Raw genomic sequence first — 26,684 nt, 5'->3', positions numbered from 1 at the left:
TTTATATATCCATCAAAGTTGCAAAGCCAGGCTCTTCGTGTGTGTGTGTGTGTGTGTGTGTGTAAACAGCTGAGTAGTATTCTATTGTGTGAATTATACTACATCTTCTTCTTCCAATCATCTGCTAATGGGCACTTCTGCTATCCCAGATGTGAGATAATTGGATCATATGGAAATTTTTTTAAGTTCTTACGGAATCTCCATATATATATATGTGTGTGTATATATATGAAAAGGAACTTTAATACCGTGAAAATACAGTATGAAAGACAAAGAATATAATTTCTAAATCAAACACTGGAAGTTACCCATCCCTTCATGGGCAAAAGTCTACCCAAAAGGGATTGGTCCAAAGCACGGCCTGAAAGCCCGCCACAAGACTAAAGCACCTTCTAGCTGGACCCATAGAAAAAGGTCAAAAGTGGCTAGACAAGTCTGGGAGGAGAAGAACAAAATCAAAATCAATATAAACACTGCATAGTCAACCTCCCCATGGGTCTCTCACCCACATCTCTTTCAACCAGTCCAGGGCCAAGAAATAAACACAGTTTTTCATGTCTCCCTTTGCTCCATGTGGCTTCCTGAGGTCTCCTTCTGGCTCTTCATCCGGCTTCCTTCCTCCTCAGATAAGGAATCTCTATATTGTTTTTTAATGATGAATGTACTGATTTTTATTTCCTCCAGCAGTGTACAAGGGTTCTCTCTCTCTCTCTCCATTCTCTTCAGCACTTTTTGTTTCTTCTCATTTGGATAATGACTATTATCCATAGTTCACATGTATGAGGTGATGTCTCATTTTGGTGATAATTTGCATTTCCTTAATATAACAGATGATCAACATCTTCTTATGTGGCTATTCGCTATCTATATGTCTTTTTTGGAGAAATGACTGATCAGAAATACTCTGCCCGTATTTTTAATTGTGTTTGTTGTTACTGAATATTATAAGCTCTTTGTATATTTTGTATATTAATTCCTCATCAGATGCATGATTTATAAATAACTTCTCCCATTCAGTAGCATGTCTCTCAGTTCTGATCATTTCTTTCACTCTGTTGAACTTTTTAGTTTGATGTAGCCCCACCTGTTAATTTTTACTTCTTTTTTCTTGCTGTTGGCGTCAAGTCTCCCAACACATCTCTAACATCAATGTCAAAGACAATATCACCTATATTTTCTGGTTTTAGGTTTTATGTTCAAGTTTAATACATTTTTAATTAATTTGTGTATGGTGTCAAATATCAGTGTGGTATCATTCTTTCATATGTGGTTGTTCAGTTTTTCCAACACCATTTATCGAAGAAAGTTTGCTTGCTTTCTTGCATGCTCTTAATTTCTTTATTATAAATTAGTTGGCCATGTGTGTGGTTTTGTTTCTGACCTATCAAATTTGTTTCAATGGTATCTGTGTTTACTTTTCGTCCAATACCATACTGTTTTGATTCCTACTGCTCTGTTGTATAAAGAAAAGGAACATGATATATTGTTTTTGCTCAGTTACTTCTTCCAAAATCAACAATATTCTCTGAAAAAAAAAAAAAAACTGGTCTGAATTGTCTGTCTCACTTTTTTTATTCTTTTGGATTACAGCTTGATAATCCTTCACTGCCTTTATTGCTTTCAGGCAGATGTTATTTATTTTACATCTACAGAGTCTTTGTCTTTATTAGGAAAGTCAGCCTGAATTATATAATGCACCATTACTAAAGAGGTTAAGTTTTATCATTTTAAACCTTATTTACAGTAGTTTTTCTCAGTGGGGGTATTACTGGTATTTGAGGAAAAAGTTATTCTGAAGCAAATAAATCATGCATTTAAGATATTTAATATTCCTAGCCTAGAACATTAGTTGTTAGTATCAATTCTTTTCCTCCTCCTTCATTCATTGTGAAAACTCAACAGCATGATAGGTTTATGGAACATTCATAAGCATAACATAAGTGACAGCATTTGGTAATGTAAAATTATTTCTTTGTATCATATCCTTCTATTCTTCATGGTAAACCTATGATTCTATTGACCCTTTAGAGATAACACAGGGCCTTCTAAAAGCCAAAAAGTCAGGTTGTGCTTGTCTAAATAAATTAAATCACAGTTAATAGGGACAATAAACAGGCTACAGGTAGTCCATGAACTCCCTAGAATTATTGTTAAAAATCTGTAAAGGGAGAAATTAATCAACAAGACTTTGGAGAAGTGCTACCAGGGAGAGATTTCCACACATTAAAGAAAATAATCTTAATTAAATTAGGATTTAATTGAGATGACACAATGAACAGAAACTATCAAGGGGAAAGACAAGAAGAAACATGTAAATATTTAGTTTTAACTCTCAAGAGAAAACAGATGGGGTAGAACTACTACTGTGATTTTGGTCACTGTCAATCTTTATTAGGATACTACAAAATTCTACTAATATTTACTTTCATCTTTTTTTGAAAGATACATACAGAACTGAGGTACAGACCAGAGTTGCAGGGGCAGTGAGAGGATTCACCAGAGACAGAGTGGTGAGCAGAATAGGCCAACTGATGAAGTATACTGCTGAGGGGAGCAGCGGGCGGGTCAGGAGAGGTCTGCCATGCTATGTGGGTCACCTGCATGGCTGGGGATCAAACCCATGCAGAAGTGGCTTTAGCTTCTTAGTGCTGTGCTCTAACACACTGCACCACCAGGAAGGGCCTCTTCCTTCATCTTTTTAAAGGTCCTCTAAATTTAACTGATTGAAACCTAGCAGAAGGATAAGGATACCCACTAGTTAAAAAAAGAGTGATTGATTATAGAGCTGAGAAAAGTGCTAAATTCAACATGAGAGGAGGGAAACAAGAAGGTAGAGTTTTTGTGCAAGGAACAAAGAATTTCATAGAGAAGAGTATAAGTCCTAAGGAAAGAAAGGAAAGGCCTCAGTAGATCTAGAAAAAAAGACAAACACTGATGGAAAACAATGACAAAACTAAATCAAGGAGAGTGGGGCACTCAGAAGCAGGCTTATATAAATAAGAGGCAAAATAAGTGGGAAGGCAACCATGTTCTGCAACATTCTTACTTTCAGTTATATTACTCTTTAAATGAAGTACAAATTAAAATGCAGAGGGCACTTTCAAGTATATTCCCTCTAATTCATCCTAGTCACTGCTAGAAAATCAGTGATAATGTCCTGACAGGAATTTGAACTTCCATCAGCAAAAGTTTCTATGAAGTTTCTATACATCTAAGAAAAAGGAAAAATATACTATGTATTTATCTTTTAAAGCATAAAGAAAATACACCTACTTCCATGGCCTAGGTTAACAGTTTAAAAAAAACAAACAAACTGCTAATTATTAAAATTGGGACACATAACTATGTATTTTATAAGTCAGATAGTTGTGGTTCGCTTTATATTTTCATGATTCATGTCAAGTGTAGTGAGTTTAAAATATATATATTTTTTGGTAGTCTTCCACAAGAGGACTTTGAAAATGGTAAAGAACATACCCAACTGCTGGAATAGGAGAGCCACACTAGTGCCTGTGACAGGAAGACTGTCATGCAAAGGAGTCTGGATAAGCTGTCTATCTCCTGCACCCAAGGAAAACAGTTTCTGCAGATAGGGAAAAACAAACACACAAAAGACTTCTTTTCAGACATTTTTTCTTGGTTAAAAAAAATGCCTCTGGAGTTCAAATTTAGAGCAAATATTGACCACCTAAGAACAAATTAACCAATGCAAGGGACAATAAAATAGCCCAACATTCAGGTAACTTTGTACACCACTGAATATGACTTAAGAATATTAAGTGAGAAAACTTAGTAATGACATAAAAAGCACTGACAAGATACTAAACTAAAAAACAATAAAATCACTATTTCTATGCCAACTATATAGCAATAAAATATGGAGAAAATGTAATATGACCCACATATATGATTAAACCAATAAATAAGATAAAGTCAACAAAAATCTCATCATAACAAAGGCTCCATAAAACTACTGCTTTAAAGTTTAGGTCCAATTGTATACCTATCTCACATTTTATATTCTGTTTTTTGAGTAGGAGGACAAGAAGAAAGGAGAAAACATGATTTAAAAAAAGATTAAAGAATAAAAAAAGATTAAAGAATAACCAAAATAATAAGACTAGCAAAGGGCAAGGAAAAGAATGCCAATTCTACCATAAGTAATATTTTTGTCAGACTGAGGATAAGCAATGTAAATTACTGGCATCTTCCCCTATATTATTTAAGAATAAGCAAAATAAGTGATCTATTTTAGGGCACAGTCTTTTTTTTCTTCAAACGATGGTAGCCTAGAAATACTAGGTCACAGATTTTTATCTTCTACTTCAGAAACAAATATGAAAATCTCAAGGCACATAGAAGATAAAAATACATGACCAGTCTGAGCAAGTTTTATTTTAGTGAGAGTTTAATATCTTCATTTGAGGCTTAAACTATGACATAAGTCTTTGGGAAAGTTTAAGATACATATATGCTTTTCAAAGAAAAGAATGGTCACATTATTATTACTAAAAATAGCAAACTGAAATAAGGAAGATAAGCCTTCTTTCAAAGTTTAAAGTATCCTATTCTGAAGTTTTAACAAACTGCATAAAATGGATTTAGGGCCATTAGATGAGCTGTTATCCAGTTAAATGAATAAATGAATCTATTAACGAGTAGTTATGTTACACAGAATTGTGCTGAATTTTCTTAATGTTATCTCCTAATTCTTATCATTTAAAGCTTTTTATTTAATAAAATGAAGTGTAGAAAAGTAAGAAACAGACAGTACACATCTTAAAATTTCAACTTAAACATGTAAACTGGAGTTCAAGTTACACAAAATATGACTTCTAATCATGCTATGTGAAAGGTGAACCCTATGTTAAAATTAACCTCATGACCTAAACAATGAATGGAATTTTGGGTCTTTGGAAGGCAGACCATAGGGACAAAGCTTAAGCAACCTAGTTCCATTTTCAAATGAAAATATTTCTAAATTAACTGGAATTACCTGAGATCCTCCAGCGGCTGGGACAAGGCATGCACACAAGTTTGCAATGAGACTTTCTAAGGAAACATTCAGACTATCCACATACACAGTATAGATCAAACCCAGGCAAGCCTGCAAAGAGAAAGATGCAAAAAAAAGTAAGTACTATAAATAAATTGCTATGACATCTGCTTCTAGGACAATTTCTCTTTGAACCAAGTAAAGTATATTCTACAGTGATCATGGACTAAATTTTAAGCAGCAAATGTTATCAAGTTTATTAAATTTTCCTCTAGAACCAGAAGCACTAAATGAGTTTTTGAGATGAATTTATGAAAAGCATAAATCCATAATTTGTGAAACAGGTGTTTGCACTTAGATAACCACACTAGTAAATAAATTATTTTTGTCTCAATTTACTTTACAAAACTGCCAATTTTAAGGTAAAAAGTTAGACATTTTACTTTGTTTAGAGGTTCTTATAAACAGGCATTTATATAAAGGTAAATTTAATATGAACTATTACAAAGAATAACAAAAGAGATAATTAACACAAGTTCAAAAGAAAGTAGGTGGTAAAATGGAATATAAAATACAATATTTATGAGTCAGTTTACTGAAATTTGTGACTGAAAAACTAGTATGTTAGGAGTTTTTCATTCATTAAAATTCTGACACTGAATTAGTTTTTCTAGAATATATATTATCTCATTTTTGTATAACAGCATACGGAAATTTTCCCACAAATTATGTATTATAAATTATGTATTGAATTCCCATATATTTGGGAAATTTTAAGGTATAATTTATCCTTTCCCAAGAAGAACCATGATTTTGGATATTGGGGATTATCACTATTAAAAGTAGCAATTGAAATAAGAAAAACAAGTCATCTTAAATATATTTATAATAAATTTTTCTCTTATATTTGAAAATACTGAACATCTAAACAAAAACTTACCATGAAGTCAATGTTTTAAAGCTATGTTGTCAGATCTACTTAAAATCTCAAACATTCTATTTACTTTAACTGGGCTCCTCAAAATAAGGTGAATGAACAAAACTGTTACTTTACTAATGTATTTAAATTTCTCTATAAGTGGAGATCCTGGCAGGACCTGGACGCATTAAAATTTTGTATGAGGAACCAAATGATTTCTTTAGGGTTCATGAATTTTAGAATAACTGAACATAAAACCTATTTTAAACAAACAATACATCTTTTGAAGTTAAAACAGTCATATGAGAGTACTCTCCAGAATACTCAGTAGAGATAGAGGAGTGTCCAGCTGCCAGACCTGTGCACAGCAACCAGCTCCTTCCAAGTTCCTGACACCATCTCAGTCCACTTAGCAGTTGCTCATCTAGTTGTAGAACATCATGCACAAAACCATTTACTATGATGTTTTGGAGAGGGGGCAAATCCAGTGCCACCCAGGAAGAAATGATAAAGACTTACTGGCTTCAAGTACTACCCTGATATGACAAGATTCCAAATGAAGGAAAGAAGTCTAAACAGATTTCTTAAGCATATGAAATAGTCTCTGATGCAAAGAAAAAAGAATTATATGACAAAGGACAACAGGTCATTATGGAAGATGAAGCAGGTGGCAATTCTGCCTTCCCATTTGGGTATCTCTGATGTATTTTTTCTAGAGGGGAAAGAATGAATCAGGAAAAACAGAGGGAAAAACATTTGTGCATCGAGTCAGGGACATCAGAAAATTTCTTTAATGGTGCAGCAAGAAAGCTAGCTCTGCAAAAATGTGATTTGTAGCAGTGAAGACTGAGATGATGGTAGGAAAAAAGCAGCAGAGTGCTATCCCAATTGTTGAGGTATTGAAACACAAGCAAGAATTCATTGAGGAGAACCTAGAATGTTTCAGTAAATTCTGTCTGTGTGTAGTAATTTCAGGGCTAAGGGAAGCAGATTAAGTTCACACTGATAGATGTAAAAGCTGCAATGGACATAGGCATGAAAAGATGGCCAGAAAATTACCTTTCATGGTGAAGAGGACCAAGAACCAGGACTCAAGCCAGGAGATATTATCATTGTTTTAGATCAAAGGAACATGATGTTTTTACTAGGCAAGGCGAAGACCTTCACATGCATAGACATACAACTGGCTGAAGTATTGTGTGGCTTCCAAAAGCCAGTATTTCATGACAACCAAATCACAGTGATTATCTCTTATTCAGGTCTGATTGTCACGCATGGAGATATCAAGTCTGTGCTAAATGAAGTGATACCAGTTTATTGTAGACCGCTTGAAAGGGGTTGTCTGATCACTAAATTTAAGGGAAACTTTTCTGAAAATGACACTCACTTTCCTGATAAGCTCTCTTTGCTAGAAAAATGCCTACCTGAGAGGAAGAAATCAGAAAAGACTGGTAAAATCAACACAGAACTGGTATATTTTGACCAAGTCAGGAAAGGCAACACTATTACAATGGAAAAGCTCAAAAGGATGATGAATATCTTCCTGAGAGGTGAAGGGAGTTCAGAGGTAAGGTGAGGGTTGTTGAGTGTTGAGTGCTAGACCTCAAAAAGGTAAGTGAATAACACTCACTTCTGCATTTTAAATGCAGTAGTGAATGAGTGAAGACTATAATCAATATGCTAAAAATTGCAATTTTTTTTGTTTTAATATTCAACTATAATGGAGTTAATTCACTTAAAGTTACAGAATAAATGTTTTGACAAAATAGTCACATTAACTTAAACAGGAAATTATTTCATCTAACATCAATACATTTCTTCTGTTCCCACTAATTTAAATTTTACTGATGAATTCTTAATTCCACTTAAAGATATTTTAAAATACAATGAACAAGTTTCCATGGTTCACCCAAAACAGATTTAAACAATAATACAAATCAATAATATCAACTATGAGTTCTTTACCCTAAAAATCTCTGGATAGTCTAATCTGGATACCAATACCAGGCTTTTGGGAGCAAATACTTCTGCAGGCTGAATTAAACCAGACACTTCCACTTCATTTTCAAACTCTTCCTTCTTTGTACCCTAGAAAAAGAGGAACTGTAATCAACAGAATGAATTTCATAGGTTTATAACTCACAAAAGACAAATATGAATATCATGGAATTTATATGCACACAATACATACCATATATATTAATAATTTGTTCATATATAATTTAAGATGTCCAAAATTAATTTGAAACCAAAATTTATAATTTACAAAAATAAAGGAACATACTTTCAAGGAGACTAATAAGTAAATCAGCAAAGAAATTATGAATCAAAGCATACTTATTCCATTTTTTAAAAACTCCTCCTTAAGCTCTATGAACTACAACTTGATTTGAGTATTTGGTTTTTGTGAGTGGTAATAAAAAGTAACTAAAAATAAGCCAAAGGCAAACCAAGAGCAAACAATTATTTTTAATAATTACCTATGTAATTACAAAATGACACTCAAACAGAAACAGTTTTCAAGGGAAGAAAAAAAAATTAGAAAGCACTAATTTTCATTTTTGTTTACTGCTTGCCCTAATCTTTCAAACAAAAGTGAAAATTAGTTATGATTCCAAAATGCTATTAGAAGAAAAATCCAAACTTCTCTAAATCCCTTTTGTTCATAAGCAGCAATGGTGATACTTTTGAGACAGTATTTTTATGCATAAAACTAACTTTCAAACTGTACTTAATGGCAATAAACTGCACAGTTGGTTAAAATGGCAAGTCATGAGTCATATTTTAGCAAAATAAAAAATCTAGAATTAAGAAACTTCTAAAATTCAGTGAGTAAATATTAAGTAAACTTTGAAAAACATTAATCATACTTAGAAATCAATAAATATTTCCTGTATACTTGTTTTAAAATATTACATATGATCACTATAGACGTTTTCAACTAAAAAAAAAAAAGACAAAAAAGTATTCAGATTTATTTCTAGATGATAGATACTCTAAGTTGCTGGGATATCTTTCCTAACTAGAATCCCCTTTTCTTTCTTTTCTGTTAAAGATACAACTTAAAGGCCCTCCCTGGTGGCACAGTGGGTTAAAGCACAGCACTAAGAAGATAAAGCCACTTCAGCATGAGTTTGATCCCCACCTGCCCCGGAGGTGACCCACATGGTGTGGCAGACCTCTCCTGACCCACCTGCTGCTCCCCTCAGCAGTGTACTTGGTCCATCTGCCTGTTCTGCTCCCCACTCTGTCTCTGGTGAATCTTCTCACCACCCCTGCACCTCTGGCCTATACCCCAGCTCTGTATGCATAAATAAATACATCCTTAAAAAAAAAAAGATACAGCTTAAAATTTATCTTTCTCCCTAAAGATATCCACTTACTATTTTTTTTCTCTTATTCTTAATTCCTAGAATGGCTCACAATATATCACAATTGCTCACAGAAATGTTATATGTCACAAAAGAAACTTAGACACCAGGGCTAACAAGAAGCAGGTTTATTGCACCAGTGCAGACTCAGATTTGTATCCAAAGGCTGAGCTCTGTCTGCAGGAAGTCAGGGGCTTACATACACTTTCAGTTTCTACAGGGTTCCGGGTGGATTTGCATTGGCAGCTGTACATGGACAGAGATGATGTAGTACACACCAAGAGCTGAGTTGTAGAGTTGCATACCAAGGAGTGAGTAAAGGGTCAGTAGTCATGGGGCTCCCCCAGGTCCCTTCTGCTTCACAGTGGTACATGGTCTAACATGAAGCAAGATTCATACCAGTGACTAATTTGCATACCAGGAACGGAGCAAAAAGTTGTTACTAAGACCCCCATGCTGCTTATCTCAGGTCACCTTGCTTCACTAACTTTCTGCCAAACTTCTCACCAAAACATCACAAAATGTCATACCTAATTGCCTGTTTGACATCTCCATTTGATGAAAAACAAATATCTTTAAAATGTCCAAAATCTAAGTCCAGTCTTTCTCCCTAAACTTCACACCTGAGGTATATTCCTTATCTCAGTTAATGGAATTCTGTTTTTACACTTTGCAAATAAAAAATCCTGACTCCTCTATTCTATATCCCATATCCAAACTGTCAACAAATGCTGACTATCACCACATCCACTGCTACCATAATACTATAAGCAACCAGCACTGCTTATCTGGATTATTTCAAAGGCCTCCCTCCAAGCCTCCTCCTTAGCCCACTCTGCTTGCTTTCTAATTCATAATAGTGCTGGACATCCTCTCAGCTAAAGATTTTAAGTACTTGTCATTTCTTTGCCTGAATGTCTTTCTACAAATATCCTAATGAAAAAATCTCTCGTATCCATTAGAGACATATCCATATAAGTGAGACTTCCCTAACACACTACTTAAAATTGCAATGCCCTAACACTCCTTATCAACTTCCTTTGCTTTAATTTTTTCTCCATGGCATTTGTTACCATGTAACATATTCATTTTACTTATACTGTTTTTTCATTTGTCTCCTCTGCAGTAACAGGATTTCTGTCTGTTTTGTTCACTGGTAATTTCTCAGTCCCTAAAGCAAGAGCTGGGCACATAGTTGACACTTAAATATTTGTTTACTGTATGCATGCAGGAATTAATATCTTTAAAAGCAGTTTCCTGATTATTTTACCAAGGGAAGTCTTTTTCCTTATATATAGAGGCTAAGAACTGTATTTTTGATGTCCTTTGTGGTTGTTTAGCTTTCAGTACAGTGAAATAACAACAAGTATTAGGTGTCCATGGAATGTACATATATAAAGGGAACTATCTGTTTATTTTTTATATGTGTGATAAAGTCCATATGCTCTTGAAAATTTTTCGTTATATTACAAAGCAAAAGCTAAAATTAGATTGGGTGGTTTCTGGAATCCTTAGAAATAATAAAAATGTGATGAATATGAATTTACCAAAGATTTCCACACTTAATGAATCATGATCTTCATGGATCACTAACAAATTTGAAATGACAAAAGAATGACTAGAATTCCTGAAAGAGATAAAGTTATCCACATTCTTATGAGATTATGATAAATGCCCTAGAGTACTATTAGAAGTCAGCTTGAGTAAATATCATTTCAAATAAAAGACCATTAACCCATTTTAACAAAAACACAAAGGCAAAAAAATGCATTTGTTCATTTCTTAGTTATTCTTTAATCAAACATTCATTAAATGAGTTATTCACAAGAAAAATATCCATTATAATGTAAATCAGTTTCAAGTAAAAACATTTTAATCACGTTTTATTACAGAAAATTGACTTTTACTTTGAAAATGTGCTATAAATCATGTTATTCTTCCAAAAGTTCTCCCACAAGAATACCATGTACCAAGTTTAAGAAAATTCGTATTATTTTATTCAAAGCAAAATGTGCTACTATGATAAAGACGTTTAAATTCCCTAACTGTTAAGTAAAATTGGGGGTTCTGTCCAAAAAGCAGTAAGATAATATTTTTGGTCATATTTTTCTATAAATAATTTGTCATGAAAGGCAACACTCTTCTGTGTAGCTGATGAATATCTTTTGTGCAATACTTATGTAATGATACTAGCTTTAGTTGTGTTTTATGAAAAATTTTCACATATTGAAAAAGTGTGAGATTAAAAAATAAGCATAAAATTAAAAATATCAGTTATTCTAAAAGATATTATACTATAATTCCTTGAGATTCAATATTTTATACCACATTTTCACTTTTTTTTTCCTCACTGAACACCATGTGCAAGCCTTGGTTCTCATAGGTCCCATTAATGATACAAATTTACCATAAATGCTATTTACTTAGCTGTCTCCAAATGACTCCAAAGGTCATCTTAACTCTTATGCATGTCATAAACACAAGCACCAAGTTACTCATTTATAGAATTTTTTCTATTATTACTATGCAATATATCTTCTAGAGGGATATTCACCATCTATACATTTTACATTCCATGGAGCTCATTATCTCTGTGCCTGAAAAATATGGGATAAATTAGTACTTTCCAACTAACTCATTCTGCTCAAAAGTATACTGCCTTTTATCCTTAGACAAAATGCTATAAATTACTAGATTATTAAATTATTTATTTTATGGGATGACACTGTATAGCAAACAAGTATAACCTTTAGGGTTTTTTTTCTAATACTTATATTGAACACTTTTATCTCATCTTTGCTGTGCTCCTGACATGTGGCTAGGAACTTCTAATCTGAAAAACTGGATACATCAAATATTATGCTAGGTTCATTTCCAACAAAACTGTTTCACACTGAAACTTTTCTTACAAAAGTTCTTTAAACACTCAGTTTATAAAGGAATTATGCAAGTAAAAAATTTCCAGTTCTGCATTTCTTTTTTTGAAATGTAAGTTATTTAGTACAGTGTATCATTATTTAGAGTTGTCTCAGTTAAGTAACTAAAGGACTCTAAAATTACCCAATATTGGAAATAAAGTAATTGCAGAATCCTGTAAAGTCTACAATTCCCCTTAGAAAGAACCATTTCTGGCCCTTCCTGGTGGCGCAGTGGGTTAAAGCACAGCACTAAGAAGCTAAAGCCACTTCTGCATAAGTTCGATTCCCACCTGCCCCGGAGGTGACCCACATGGCACAGCAGACCTCTCCTGGCCCGCCCGCTGCTCCCCTCAGCAGTGTACTTCCATGATCTGCCTGTTCTGCTCCCTACTACGTCTCTGGTGAATCCTCTCACCCTCCGCAACTCTGGCCTGTACCCCAGTTCTGTATGCACAAGAAAATAAATCTTAAAAAAAAAAACAAAAAACATTTCTTGTCAAGTAATCTACTAATCATATTGACATATCCAGATAATATAATTTATCATTGTATTGGTCTGGAAAAACTATATGAAAAGTACATGTTTTAGGATAACAATATTTCAGACAAAGCAGGCCACTAATTTTCATTTTGGAATTGAATTTACCTTTAACAACAACAACAAAAATCCCGAATATCTTCTCCTTCAATATCTATGGATGCTACAATATTTCAAAAGTTTGACAAATTCAATTTTAGGGTTGCTATATATTTACCCAGAAAGTTTCTTATTTTTAAGGAGTAAACTTTAATAGTTTACTTGACATTTTTATTTCACAATATAGGCATTTATCACTATAAAACTTTTGTTAAGATGTTTTCATTTATTTCAAGATTTTTCAATTCTTACTGTGATTTTTTTCTTTGACACTATGTTTATTCAGTAGCATGTTGTTTAGTCCCTACATATTTGTGAATTTTCCAGTTTCCTTCTTATAACTGATTTTTATAACTCTTGTAACTGGTACCTGAATTTTATACCATTGTCGTCAAGAATGGTATTTTATACCAATGTCGTCAAGGATGCTGGATATGATTTCAATCTTCTTAAATGTATTAAGACTGTTCTGTGATCTAACACAAACTATGATGACAAATGTCCCAAGATTGCTTGAAAAGAATTCTGTTCCTCTTGGACAGAACATTCTATACATGTCTTTAAGGTCCATCTTCTCTAACATGACAAGTCCAATATTCTTTATTGATTTTCTGTATGGATGATCTATCCATTATTGAACAGAGGGTACTAAAATCTTCTACCATTATTTTGTTGCTATTTTTTCCCTTCAGATCTATTAACATTTGCTTTATAGTTTAGATGTTCTGACATGTAAAAATATTTGTTATAGCCTCTTAATTGAGCTCTTATTATTGTATGAACTTTGCTTCTTATACACTTGGTTTAAAGACTAGTTTATTTGATACAGTTATAGTTATTCTTGCTTTCATTGATTTCCATTTGCAAGGACTACCTTTTTCTAGCTCATCACTTTTAGTGTATATTGTGTCCCTCAAGTGAGTCTCTTGTAGGTCTTGTTTTATTTAATCCCTTCAGCTATTCCATGTCTTTTAATGGTAGAACTTATATGTAATTTTAAAAAACTGATTTATATTGACTTACTATTGCCCTTTTATTATTTGTTTTCTGGCTATTTTGTTCTTTTGTTCTCTCTTGCTCACTTGCTTTATGATTTACTAATTTGCTGTAGTTATATACTTTGATTCCTATCTCCTGATCTTTTTTTTGTGAAGTCTACCATGAAACGTACAATAAGTAATTCACATTTTTAATGGTCTATTTTAAGTTGATACCAACTTCAGTTTGAACACATTCTAAAGCTCTTTTATTACCCCATCCATCACCTGAATTTGATTAACAATTCACATCTCTTTATTCTGTGTATCCACTAACAAATTACTACTATAATTATTTTTATGAAATTTGTTTTTTGCTATTCATACTAAATTTATGTAATTAATTAAATTATTAAATTGTTAGTAGTTATTCTGCATTTTACCTTACATTTTGATTTAGATTAAACTATCCTGACTTTCAGATTAAATTATTCTGAATTTTACCTCATTATTTACCTGTACTAGTAAGATACACTGTCATGTTTTTCTGTTACAATTAGCACCTTTCTTTTCAGCTTGAATAAGTTCAATTAACATTTCTTGGGGCTTTCCTGGTGGCTTAGAGGTTGTCCCAGCACTGTCCTTGCTGAGTTAGATCCCCAGCCAGGGAGCTGACTCACATACAGTACAGCAGGCCTCTCCTGTTAATTACCCCCAGCTCCCTTTAGCAGTATGTTTCAGAAAATCTGCCTATTCTGCAACCCACTGTCTCTGGTGAATCCTCTCACTCCCACCCCTGCACCTCTGAGCTATACCCCAGTACTTCTATGCAGGGGAAAAAAAAGTTCTTATAATAAGGCTGGTTCATACATGGTTATGAATTCTATTACGTTTACTTATCTAGAAAACACTATTTTTTATTCAGTTCTAAAGGACAATGTAAATAGGTGGGGTATTCTTGACTGGAATCAGATTGAATATATCATGTGACTCCTTTCTTGTCTACAACTGAAAAATCTGCTCATAATCTTATGGCAGTTGCCTTGTACAAAGTTTTTCTCTTGCCGCTTTTAAGATAATCTTGACAAATTAGTTATAATGTGATTTGGCATGGTTCTCTATGGATTAATATTAATTGCTATTCACTTAGCTTCTGTAAACTGGATGTCTGTTTCTTTTCCCTAGGATAGAGAAATTTTTATTCCTTGTTTCTTCAAATAAAATTTCTGCCCCTTTCCCTTTCTCCCTTCTCTTTTTGGGATCTCTGTAGCATGAATATTGGTTTGCTTGAATTCCCATTAGACTATTAAGCAAAGTTTTCTATCCCCGTTGACAACATAGTTCCTACTTTCAAATAGAAACAGTAGGTTATGCTAGTCTGGCAGGTGTTAAATATTTGACATCAAACATTCTTTAGTTTGATTCCATAATCAAAGACTTCTGACATTTGATGTGGTTTCCCACAAAGATTTGACATGAGAAAAGAATGTGTTGATACTGCATATTTTGTTCTATGTAACCTTTTAAGATCACTAAATAAATTAAACTAGCATGCTGGTTTTAAAACAGCAGTCTAATAAATTTGGCTAATGTCAGTATGTGCCTTAAAAAGTGACTTGTCTCCTCACACAGAAAAATCAGATTTCTATGCATAGAAAATTTAGATAAAGTAACCAAAGTAACAAAAGCTCCTTTGTGAACTCATTTCTTTTCTGGAACTGGCCGCTATTCTTCCCTCACTCAGAAAGTACATAAGTAGTTCAATAAATATTCTCATAAATCCTTTTCTACATAAGTCAGAAAAGGTATTTTCAGTTGTCTAAAACTAAGAACTCAACTAATTTAACAGCTACAATATCCATAATTTCTGTAATTCTATGAATTTCAGTCGAATCATGTTCATACTACCACCACTAATAATAATGAGTTAACATTACTTGAGTGCCTAAAAAATAATGTTAAGGAGTTTTAAGTGATTTACCAAACATCAAATGATCTACAATCTATGAAAAACCCTTCAAAAGAAAAGCTGACAAGAAAAATCATGGGTTCACCATTACAGAGTATAAACATTTTTTTAAGCAATTTATGAATCTAGTATTGGAAACTAAATTAATATATACAATTCAAACATAGTTAAACAAAAAAATATGACATAGAAAATTCATAAATGTTGTCCTCTTGACTGCATATTAGTTAGAAAAATTGTTGTACCTGAAGATTGATCTCTGCCTCATAGAAAGTTAGGCAGGAGCAGTAGTGTCGATCTGAGTCAATATCTGTCAGGACCACCACAAAAAACGTTGGCTGCTTCCTCTCTCTCGACAGTTGCCACCCACCAGGCTGACAAAACTAAATGAGAAAGAAAATATTTGTTACATTTTAAATGTACAATGAAAATTTACCACTTACAAGTCTATGAAAAATAATAAATAATCCCCTCCCTTTTTTTTTTTAAAGATTTATTTGTGTATACAGAACTGTGGTACAGGCTAGAGGCTCAGGGGTGGTGAGAGGCTTCACCAGAGACAGAGTGGGGAGCAGAACAGGTAGATCAATGAAGTACACTGCTGAGGGGAGCAGCGGGCGGGTCAGGAGAGGTCTGCCACACCATGTGGTCACCTCCGGGGCAGGCGGGAATCAAACTCATGCGGAAGTGGTTTTACCTTTTCAGTGCTGGGCTTTAACCTGCTGCACCACCAGGGAGGGCCAATAATCCCTACTTTAAAAGACTCTATTTGATAAGTAATCTCAGCACTGGTTTTTTTTTTTTTTAAATCAGGTAAAGACTCATAATGAATACTTTCACTAATGTGCACACTTATTTTGTAAGAAAAAACAAGATTTTCCCACAAATGCCAGTCATTTTGAGACACAGCATATGCAGGAACATAGTAACAAAATAAAGGGTCTTAATCCATTAGAATAAATCATTAAATATGTAATATTTAAATATGTAAATACTATTAATGAAAAACATAAATTTTTATATAGTTACTTCATTAATATAAAAGTCTTCAATTCAGTCCAATGAAAAAAAATCTTATTCATCAAGATAGACACATTCTGGGCTATTAGACACTATTTTAAAAGAATACAACTCATGCTCTGATCTGACTACAACAAAAAATACCAATGACAGAAGGACAGCTGAAAAACTGCAATGTGGAGATTAAACACCACAAAGTAACACGTGGTTAAAAAAAAAACTTATAGGAAATTGAAAATAGAGTTAAATGAAAATACAACTTAAAAACATTTGTAAAATTCAGCAAAAGTAGTATTTATAGCCATTGATAGCATGAATGTATATGCTAGAAAAATAAGAAGGCTCTAAAGCCATTAATATAAGTTTCTACCTTAGGAAACTACAAGAAGAAAAGCAAATTAAATCTAAAAACAAAATTATAAAAATTAGAGAAAAATTCAATAAAACTGAAAATGAAAACAATAAAGAAAATTAACAAAATTGATATAGGTGTTTCTTTGAAAATATCATTAAAACAAACAGGTCTCTAATCAGACTAAGAAAGAAAAAAAGGAAAGATATACAATTACTACTATCATAAATTACAGAGAGGACATCACTGTAGATCCCATAAAAATTATAAGTAAAGGGGCCTTCCCTGGTGGCGCAATGGGTTAAAGCGCAGCACTAAGAATGAAAGCCACTTCCGCATGAGTTCAATCCCTGCCTGCCTGCCCCGGAGGTGACCACATGGCGAGGCAGTCCCCATGGCGAGGCAGACCTCTCCTGACCCGACCGCTGCTCCCTTCATCGATCTGTCTGTTCTACACCCCACTCTGTCTCTGGTGAATCCTCTCACCCTCCGCATCTCTGGCCTGTACCCCAGTTCTGTACGAATAAATAAATAAATATTTAAAAAAAAATTATAAGTAAAGGAATACTATGAGCAACTCTATACTCTTAAATTTGAAAACCTAGATTAAACGGTCAATTTTTTGATAGACCCAATCTGGTGATGCTCACACAAGAAGGAAGACAAAATCTGAGGGGCCTCCCTTGTGGCATAGGGGTTAAAATCTCAGTGCTAGCAAGCTATCACCAGCTGCTGCAGCAAGAGTTCAATCTCTGGCCAGGGAACTAAGCACAGCAGACCTCTCCTGTCTTGCCTGCTGCTTCTCTCAGCAGTGCATTTCAGTAGATCTGCCTGTTCTGCTCCCCACTCTGTCTCACTGAATCCTCTCACCCCGACACCTCTGACCTATACTCCAGTTCTTGTATGAATAAAACATCTTAAAATAAAAGAGATAATCTGAAATTATCTATATCTATTAAAATAAATTAGGTCAAAAATTATTAACCTTCCAAAATAGAAAAAAAAACAGGCTAAAATGCATTTACTGGTGAGGTCTACTAAGCATTTAAATAAAAAACATTACCATTCATGCATACAATTCCTATCAAAAGACTGACAAATAGGAAATATTTCCTTGATTCATTATATAAAGCCAGCACTCTCTTACTACCAAAACTAGAAAAAAGAAATTCCAAGAAAACTACAGACCATTATCTTCCATGAATATATTTCAGGTATGCAAGGAGTATTCAATCCTGGGAAAGGAATTAATTATACTAAGAAGCTAAACAAGAAAAATTATGTAATCATATCAATAGATGCAAAAAAAAGAAAACATTTGAAATAATATAATAGATGATCATGATTCTTAGCAAATTGAAAACAGGACATATTCTTTAACTTGATAGAGAACATTTACCAAAAACCCCTATAATTAAGATAATGCTTAAAATAGTAAAATTGACTAGACGTTTTCTCACCACACCTTTTTAAAAGTGTACTGGAATTTCTATCATGTAATTTGATGGGGAAAAAACAGGGGATTAAGGGACAGAGATTGGGAAGGGAGAAATACAATTGTCTTGGTCAGAGGTGACATGACTACCTTTGTAGAAAAGATGAAAGAATTAACCATAAACTCCGGGGAAGACACAATTATAACAAGATTAGAGGATATGAAGTTAATATACAAAAATCAACTGTTATCCTATATCCTAACAAGAAAGAACTGTTTAGTATATAGTCATAAACAACTGACAAATTTAATACAAATAAAGTAGTAAATGGGCTGGCACCTTGAGTCCTTAAATAGATGTAATATCACAAGAAGAGAACAACTTTCCAGAGTTAAATTAGGAAGTCATACTGAGGTAATCTACTCTCATATACCCAATTAATAAAATTTCCATTATAAAAAATTCAAAGAAAGGCAAGTCAAAGTGATAAGACAACTCTGAAAAGTTAATCAAAGAGCTATAAAAATTCAGAAAAATAAGTGAATGATATGAGAATTATAACCAAAGAACAGATATTAAAGCTTTAAATAAGAAAACATTATGTAAAAACAAACAAAAAAAAATCAGAAGGGATTAAAAATTCTGGAGAAAGCTATGGAAGCAGAAGAGTCAAATGAAGGATGGAATCAGTGACCTCAAAGATAATAATGCACAAAAGGTCCAGGTAGAAGAAAAAAGATAAATACAAAGAAAAATGCAAAAACCGCTTGAGAACTATTTGACAAGATCAGGAAGGGTAACAAGAATAATGGGTATTCCAGACGGACAACAGTGAGAAAGGCTTCAGTGGTGGATGTGGTGTTGTATCATACTTCTGAAGAGATGTTAATCCTATACCTCTGAATCACAGAGAGTGATATTAACCAATGTTACCCCAATTACAAAAAAAAGAAAAATCTAACTTTAGAACTGAGGGAGCAGTGGGTGAATATACCATAATGTTATGGTAGAAGATTATGGATGCTTTGGTGATATGCATGGTATGGTAACACAGAGAAGATGTGTGTGTTACCTCACTATAATAAAAAAAATTTTTTTTTAAAAGAAAGCCCTATATACTAAGTTCTGAAATGAAAGGCATCTTTCAACAAAATAACTTTTATAACCAAGTAGATTACTTAAATGAGCAAGTAGATAGTCTGCTGCTTAAAACTAGGAAAGAGCACATACCTACAATCTCAAAGGTTTTATGCATACACAGATATAATGCATATATATACTATAATAAAATTATAACAGAACAAAAACATACTGAAGGAGGAAGTTAGGTCTAGGCAGTCAGTTAGGAACAGGGTGCCCCAAGCCCTAAGTCCATTTATCACCCTGATTGAAAAGCAACTGCAGAACAGGAAGATGTTCCCCACCCCACTATCACTCAATTAAAAAATGGAACATTCAGAACACCAACATAATAGCATAATAGAATCAAACAAAGTAGGTTTTAGAAAATTAAAGTGGGCAAACTCAATGAGACTTGGTAGCCTGAGAGACACCCTTGGGCCCATTCAATTAGCAGGAGACACAATACAGAGAAGCCCAACAGTCAACACCCCACTCCTTGGTTAATGTTCCCATAAAAGACCCTGCTTCTCACCACTTCAGTGGATACCCATTTGGGACCCCTCTCCACTGGGAGAGCTTCCCTGTCTTTCCTACATATTAATAAGTCTCTTGCTTTTCTGTAACTCCACACATTGAATTTTTTCCTCATCAATGATGAGAATCAAGGAATAGACCACCTGGGGTCCCTGGATCAGGGCCTGGCCCTTAAAAACCTGGATTCAGTATTGTGACTAAACTGAGTTGTTTCTCAAGAGTTGAATATGATATAAATTTCTTTGAATAAGAGTCACTCTTAATATTTTCATAGATTTTCAACTAGATCTATGCATTTACAGTTCACTGAGATTCATTTTACAGAGCAAACTTTAAAGCCCATAAGAAAATTCCTCCCTCTAATAGAAAGTAATGAACATGTAACATCCACTAGGAGAACATTTGAGTTTAGGTAGTAAGTCCTCCTTTTTCCCTGAAATGGCCTCATTCCCCTAAGTTAATATTATAACAGGAATTATATTACATTTTAATTTTAATAAAGTATTCACAGTAAAACTTTTGGGAAATTCCAAGAATTATTTTTTGAGTAAGTACTTCTTCAAATTTAAATTTAATATGACTACAACTAAGATAGTAATGTTACTTTATGGTATACTTGGTCAGATATGTTTTACTAACCTTCTCCCAAAGAAGCTTTCATTTTAGTCAACAGAACAATGATGATACATGAGATCCTTTTTTTATATATAAAGTTACAGACATAAAAGTGATTGTTTTATGTTATGTAGTTCAAAATATTTTGGAAATCATACTTTATGGAAAAATTTGATGCTTTATTCTCAAATGATATATATTACTATAGTAATAAACAATACCTCACACAATGAAATTTCAAAAATGTTTTTGGAAAGGATAAAATGAAATTACCTTACTTCCAATTAAATTTCTAGTTTTGAATGTCTAGTGTATCATAAGATTAATACTAGATGTGGGGCTATCAAGAGGTGATTTCACTATTTTATAAAAAGTACTCTTAAAAGAATTTAGATTTAAAATACAATAATGCTTTTTGATTCAACCATTTCAAATCTTTGTTGAGGGAATAATAAACAGTGAGTGAATGGACAATAAAATTCTTGAACCTGAGCTGATTTCACATTTTTAACAGGAATGTGAAGGAATGTTTAGACAGCTGGAAACAAAAGTAGTCTCTCAGAGATAGTAAACAGAATAAGTATTAAATAAACAGGATAAAAATCAGGATTTTGCTCTCTCCACTATCGTTACTGGCAAACAGGAAAAAAAAATGCTATCACAGGTGTAAAGCCTAAACTATTTTACTGACTGTCATAACTAATTGGCTATATTTTGCAGCCCTTTTTCAAGTAGCTCAGGAAACAAAATTATTTGGAGTGCTATTATCAATGATCATGCACGTAAGCTATACAGCAACAACTTATGTTTTTTAATACTCTCTTCCACCTGACCCTCATTATTTCACACAGACCATGCTCATTAAAACACAGAACATTCTATGGGGATGGAGAGGGGAGTAGGATCAAAATTGGGATGGGAAGAGCACATTGGTCTACGGTGATGACACATGGGTGAAGTGGTGGTGGGAAGTCCACGGGGATTACAACTGAGAGAAAAAATATATATGTATATAAAATGAAGAATGATATAAAAAAAGAATACACACACACACACACCTACATATATAACTTAAAAAACGGAATTAGAAAAAATATATAGAACATATCTGGGGAAAAAAAGATGATCCTCAGGACATAATCTGTTTTTGTTCCCCTCCAGTTTTCTGTAAAGCCTTAGCATAGCCTAGAGAGGAATGATACAGGTTGCAAAATTAAAACAGTGCTAGATTACATACAGTCATACCAACTTTACTTGTTTGTTTCTTTGATTTGCAAATCATTTGCAAATAGGCTATTTACAAACAAAAGATAAGTATTAATAAGCTCATATTTGTGAAATATTTTATACACAATCTAACTCCTAAGACTCATTTCACAAGTGCAAAAAGATTATGAGATGATAATGTCATGTGTATGTGACAAAGGTAGGACTTTAAGTCTTTGTATCTCTAGGAACTGTCCTTTTACTTATGAATGTCTTCACATACCACCTATGGACATTATTTTGTTAACATATATTCATGGTAGAAAAACTAGAAAAGACTGAAAATGAACAAAATTCCTTAAAATTCAACCTTTCCTTGCAACCTTTTTTTTCTAGATACAGGTATTTCTTATATAAAAAGGACATATAGTCACAAGTCCTATTCTCTCCATATATATTTACCTATGTAGTTAATTTTTTTAAAAAGATTTATTCATTTATACGTACAGAACGAGAGTACAGACCAGAGGTGCAGGGGCAGTGAGATGATTCATCAGAGATAGAGCAGGGAGCAGAATTAGCAGATCTGTGAAGTACACTGCTGAGGGGAGCAGTGGGAAGGTCAGGAGAGGTCTGCCACACCAAGTGGATCACCCCCGAAGTGGAGGATCGAACTCACATTGAAGCAGCTGCAGTCAGCTTGCAGTGCTGCATCCTAACCTGTTGTGCCACTATGGAGGGCCCTGCAGTTAATTTTTAAAATTATTTAAAATAACTAAACATTAAAGCATCATTTAAATATACATAAATATCACAACTTAAACCCCCTTTTGCTGATTGTTTTTGGAGTTTACAACTTTTTAAAATAACCAATGTTGGGATGAGTGGTATTATATACTTCTTTCCACATGCCTTACTATTTTCTTAGGGAAGAACTAGTTTTGTAAAGTAAAATAAGCAAAAAAGTGTTTAATTGGGGCCCTGCCTGGTGCTGCAAGGGTTTGTTAAAGCACAGCACTATGAAGCTATGGGCAGCCACTGCAGCACCAGTTTGATCCCTGGCCAGGGAGGTGACCCACATGGCACAGCAGACCTCTCCTAACTCACCCACTGCTCCCCTCAGCAGTGTATTTCAGTCATTCTGCCTGTTCTGCTCTCCATTCTGTCTCTGGTGAATCCTCTCACTCCCTACATCTCTGGCCTATACCCCAGAACTTGTATTCATAAATAAGTAAATCTTTTTAAAAATGTTTAATTATTCTTGAATTCCTTTTTGAAAGGTTAGGCAAAATTGTTACAAACAATATTCAGAGCAAAACTGATTTGTGAAAAGCAACAAAAAATTTAGAAGACAATTCTGTTGCCAAGTCAGGCCTAACATCAGGTGTGTCACTATATTTCAGAGAGATACTCACCAATACTGCTCACCAATACTGCTTTTACAGTCAAATACTTCACTACTTTCACATAATTCATTGTCCTCATTATAAAAGTATAATAAACTTTTTATAATTATATTAGTCTGCCCAGAGAATCTAAGCAGATTGGCCAAACTTTTAAAATTTAGTTATGTAAGCAAAGTAAGAATGTGTAAAAATTATGTTTTCTCTGATACCAGAAGTAAATTTTTTAAATAATAGTTTGTTTTTACATCATTTTGTGCCCTTCCCCATCTCAGTTGTAATCCCTGTGGGTTTCCCATCACCAAATTACCCATGTGCCATCACCATAGTCCAGTGTACTTCCTCCCACCACGGTTTTTGATCCTATTCCCCATTCCACCCCTGTAAAATGTCTCTGGTATATAGTTGTTCGTTATTATTATTATTATTATTTTCTCCCCTGGTCCTTTATACTCCAGGAGCAAAATTTTTTAAAAAAGGTCTTTTTCATACCGGATGGTTTCACTCATAGCAGGAGTATAATGGACCAGGTGAGAAAATAACAAAAATAATGAACAACCATAGACCAGAGACATTCTGTGGGGGTGGAGTGAGGAATGGGATCAAAAATGGGGGGGGGGAGGGAGGTAAGTGCACGGGACTATGGTGATGGCACACGGGTGACTCGGTGATGGGAAACCCATGGGGATTACAACTGAGATGAAAAAAAAATGTACAAAATGATGTAAAAATAAACTTTTTTTAATAAAAAATATAATTGCTTACTAAAAAAAAAAAGGTCTTTTTCATAATCTTAACATGTTCTCCAAAAAAAAAAAAAAACACAGCCAAGTCTCTTAAAGTTTTTAATATTTTGACATCAATCTCCTCAACAGCCTACCCCTTTTATATAAACCTTCAAATAAAAGAAAAGTCATTAAAGACTCTGGTTAAGTATTCAAATCTAGCAAACAAAGGTGTATATTTCCAAGACATCCTGCATGGGCTTTAAAATTCCAACAAAAATACAAATATTGAAGTAATGTAAAAGGAGGTAACAACAGGTTAAAGTGTTAACAAGATTTTGAAACTGGAAAACTGGTTTATACTACTAATGTGGAAAAGATAAGGAATGAGAGGCACCAGGTAAATATGGGTGTGGTGAATAAATAAAGAAGAAACAAAACTAAAAGAACTCAGACTTGCTCTGGATTCTCTACAGATATTTAGATGAACCTCTCCCTTAAGCAAAACTAAAAACAAACAAAATTTTAACTAAAATCTGCTCACAGGAAATTTCAATATTCATTTCAAAGACAGGGAACATTACCACAAAATTTTACTCTGAAGTCAATGGTTTGTTCTAGGGAAAGAGTAGGAAGAATTAAGGGGTGTATTTTAAGGGGGGGAGGCATCACTCAAGTCAGTGGAATAGGCAAGAGGCACGCCATGGAAAGTGCAGAGTATACACAGATCGTAGTGAAATCTTTCCAATGAGACTTGAGAGAAAGAGTAGTGCAGTGAGGTACACACACAGGCAGGGACCCTTGAGATGGCCCCTGAGTGACTGATGGCTGACATCATAGGCAGCAGAGGTGCCCCCCTCCTTCCCAGCAGGGAGACCATGGAGAAACACAGCAGTCTATGTCCCTTGCCCCTTGACCTTTGCTTGGAGGACTAAAGCTGGCAAACCCAGCTGAGGGCCTAAGATCCACAGGATGTACCCCTACACCTCAAAGAGAGCAGCAAGTAAGTGGGATCTGGGATGCTCTAGGAAAAAGAGGGGGAAGAGTTGACTCTGCTACCTACAGTAATCCTCATTCCTAAATAGGATTGAGATGAGCCCAGCTCCCTCTTTCTCCTCTACTGGCATCAAGTTAAACAAAGAAAAGCAACAAGACTAAACCCACAGTGTCCTAACCAGCAAAAAAGCAGTAAGAAAACATAAATTCTAGGAAACAAGGAATATCTAAATCCAAGATGGAAAAGATAAGTAAGCCCACAGACATACAGAATACATAAATACTTTAGAATAATGTGTTTTAAATAATAACAGGTACTGAAAGGATAGTTAAACACTGTAAGACAGATGTAGGTTCTCAGAAAAGAGATCCAGAAACAAAGAGTTCCTCGCTAAATAAAGATTTAGGAAAACAAAAAGATATGCTGAATGAAGTGAGAACAAATATGGAAAGTTCATTAAATAGATTTAAGCTGGCAGAAGACAGTGTTGAAGAACTAGAAAGAAAAAAAAAACAAACAACTGTACAAATTACCCAAGTGAAAAAGAGAAGTGAGATTTAAGAAAAATGATGAAGCTGCAAGAAATACCAGATTTCATTAGAAGAGGAAATACAAGGATAACATCAGCAGGTGAGGAGACAAGAAAGACCAGAGATCCTTTTCAAAAAACAATAGCTGAACTTCTCAAGGAGAGGAGTAAATATAATTATTCAAGAGACATAAAGAACACCAAAGTATCTTTTCCCCCAAAATTATGTTTATTGAGGTAAAGTAGGTTTACATCCTTGTATCTGCTTTGGTATTATAAATTCAAACCTCTGCAAAAATATATTTTCACAACTTGCCTATCACCAGTGGCCCAATCATCCTCCACCATCTACCATTAGTTTCCTTCTTTTTCCTACTCCCATGCCACAACCCTCCCAGTTTATTACTGGTTTATTAACTGGTTTATTAACAGATACTTTATTGTGTTTCTCTAAATTCTAATAAAAGAGAAACCATCCAGTATTTGTCTTACTACTAATTATTTTGATTAGCATTATACTCTCCAGTTCCACCCATATAAATAGGAAAAGAGTGTCAGAAGACTCAACATATTAAAGTTAATCAACTTTCACCAAATTCTTAGACTTAAAGTAATACAGATCAAAATGCAAGCAGAACATTTTAATTATTTGTACATTTTTACATGATTGTTCATTTTGTACAATGTTTGATTTCTTTTCTCAGTTGTTGTCCCCATAAAATTACCATCAAGACACCCATGAACTGTCACCAGTCTTGTGTACTCTTCCCTCATTTTGATCTCTCCTGCTTCCGCCCCCTCCCCCCTTCTCAATGTCTCCAATTTTGTTTGCCACACAGGCAATTTTAAAAAGATACAGGCAGGCCCTCCCTGGTGGCGCAGCGGGTTAAAGCACAGCACTAAGAAGCTTAAGCCACTTCCGCATGAGTTCGATTCCCGCCTGCCCCGGAGGTGACCA

At 34.0% G+C, this 26,684-nt stretch overlaps 1 protein-coding gene across 3 annotated transcripts in view; it reads right to left on the bottom strand.

Annotated features, from left to right (window-relative positions):
* Positions 1 to 26,684, bottom strand: part of SBF2 (SET binding factor 2) — a 315,525-nt gene that overhangs the window by 175,802 nt on the left and 113,039 nt on the right. For all 3 annotated transcript variants that reach the window (XM_004683051.2, XM_012725460.1, XM_012725461.1), the window contains exons 3-6: positions 16,033 to 16,170; positions 7,881 to 8,003; positions 4,997 to 5,107; positions 3,478 to 3,583 (exon numbers count right to left, since the gene is read on the bottom strand). In XM_004683051.2, the coding sequence (XP_004683108.1) occupies positions 3,478 to 3,583; positions 4,997 to 5,107; positions 7,881 to 8,003; positions 16,033 to 16,170 (478 nt within the window). The remainder of the gene's footprint in view (positions 1 to 3,477; positions 3,584 to 4,996; positions 5,108 to 7,880; positions 8,004 to 16,032; positions 16,171 to 26,684) is intronic.

Source organism: Condylura cristata, unplaced genomic scaffold (assembly GCF_000260355.1).
Source record: "Condylura cristata isolate star-nosed mole 26May11 unplaced genomic scaffold, ConCri1.0 scaffold00015, whole genome shotgun sequence".
In the NCBI taxonomy this organism is placed as follows: domain Eukaryota; kingdom Metazoa; phylum Chordata; class Mammalia; order Eulipotyphla; family Talpidae; genus Condylura; species Condylura cristata.
Note: the sequence above shows the minus strand (reverse complement) of the source record. Positions and strands in the feature narration are given on the sequence as shown.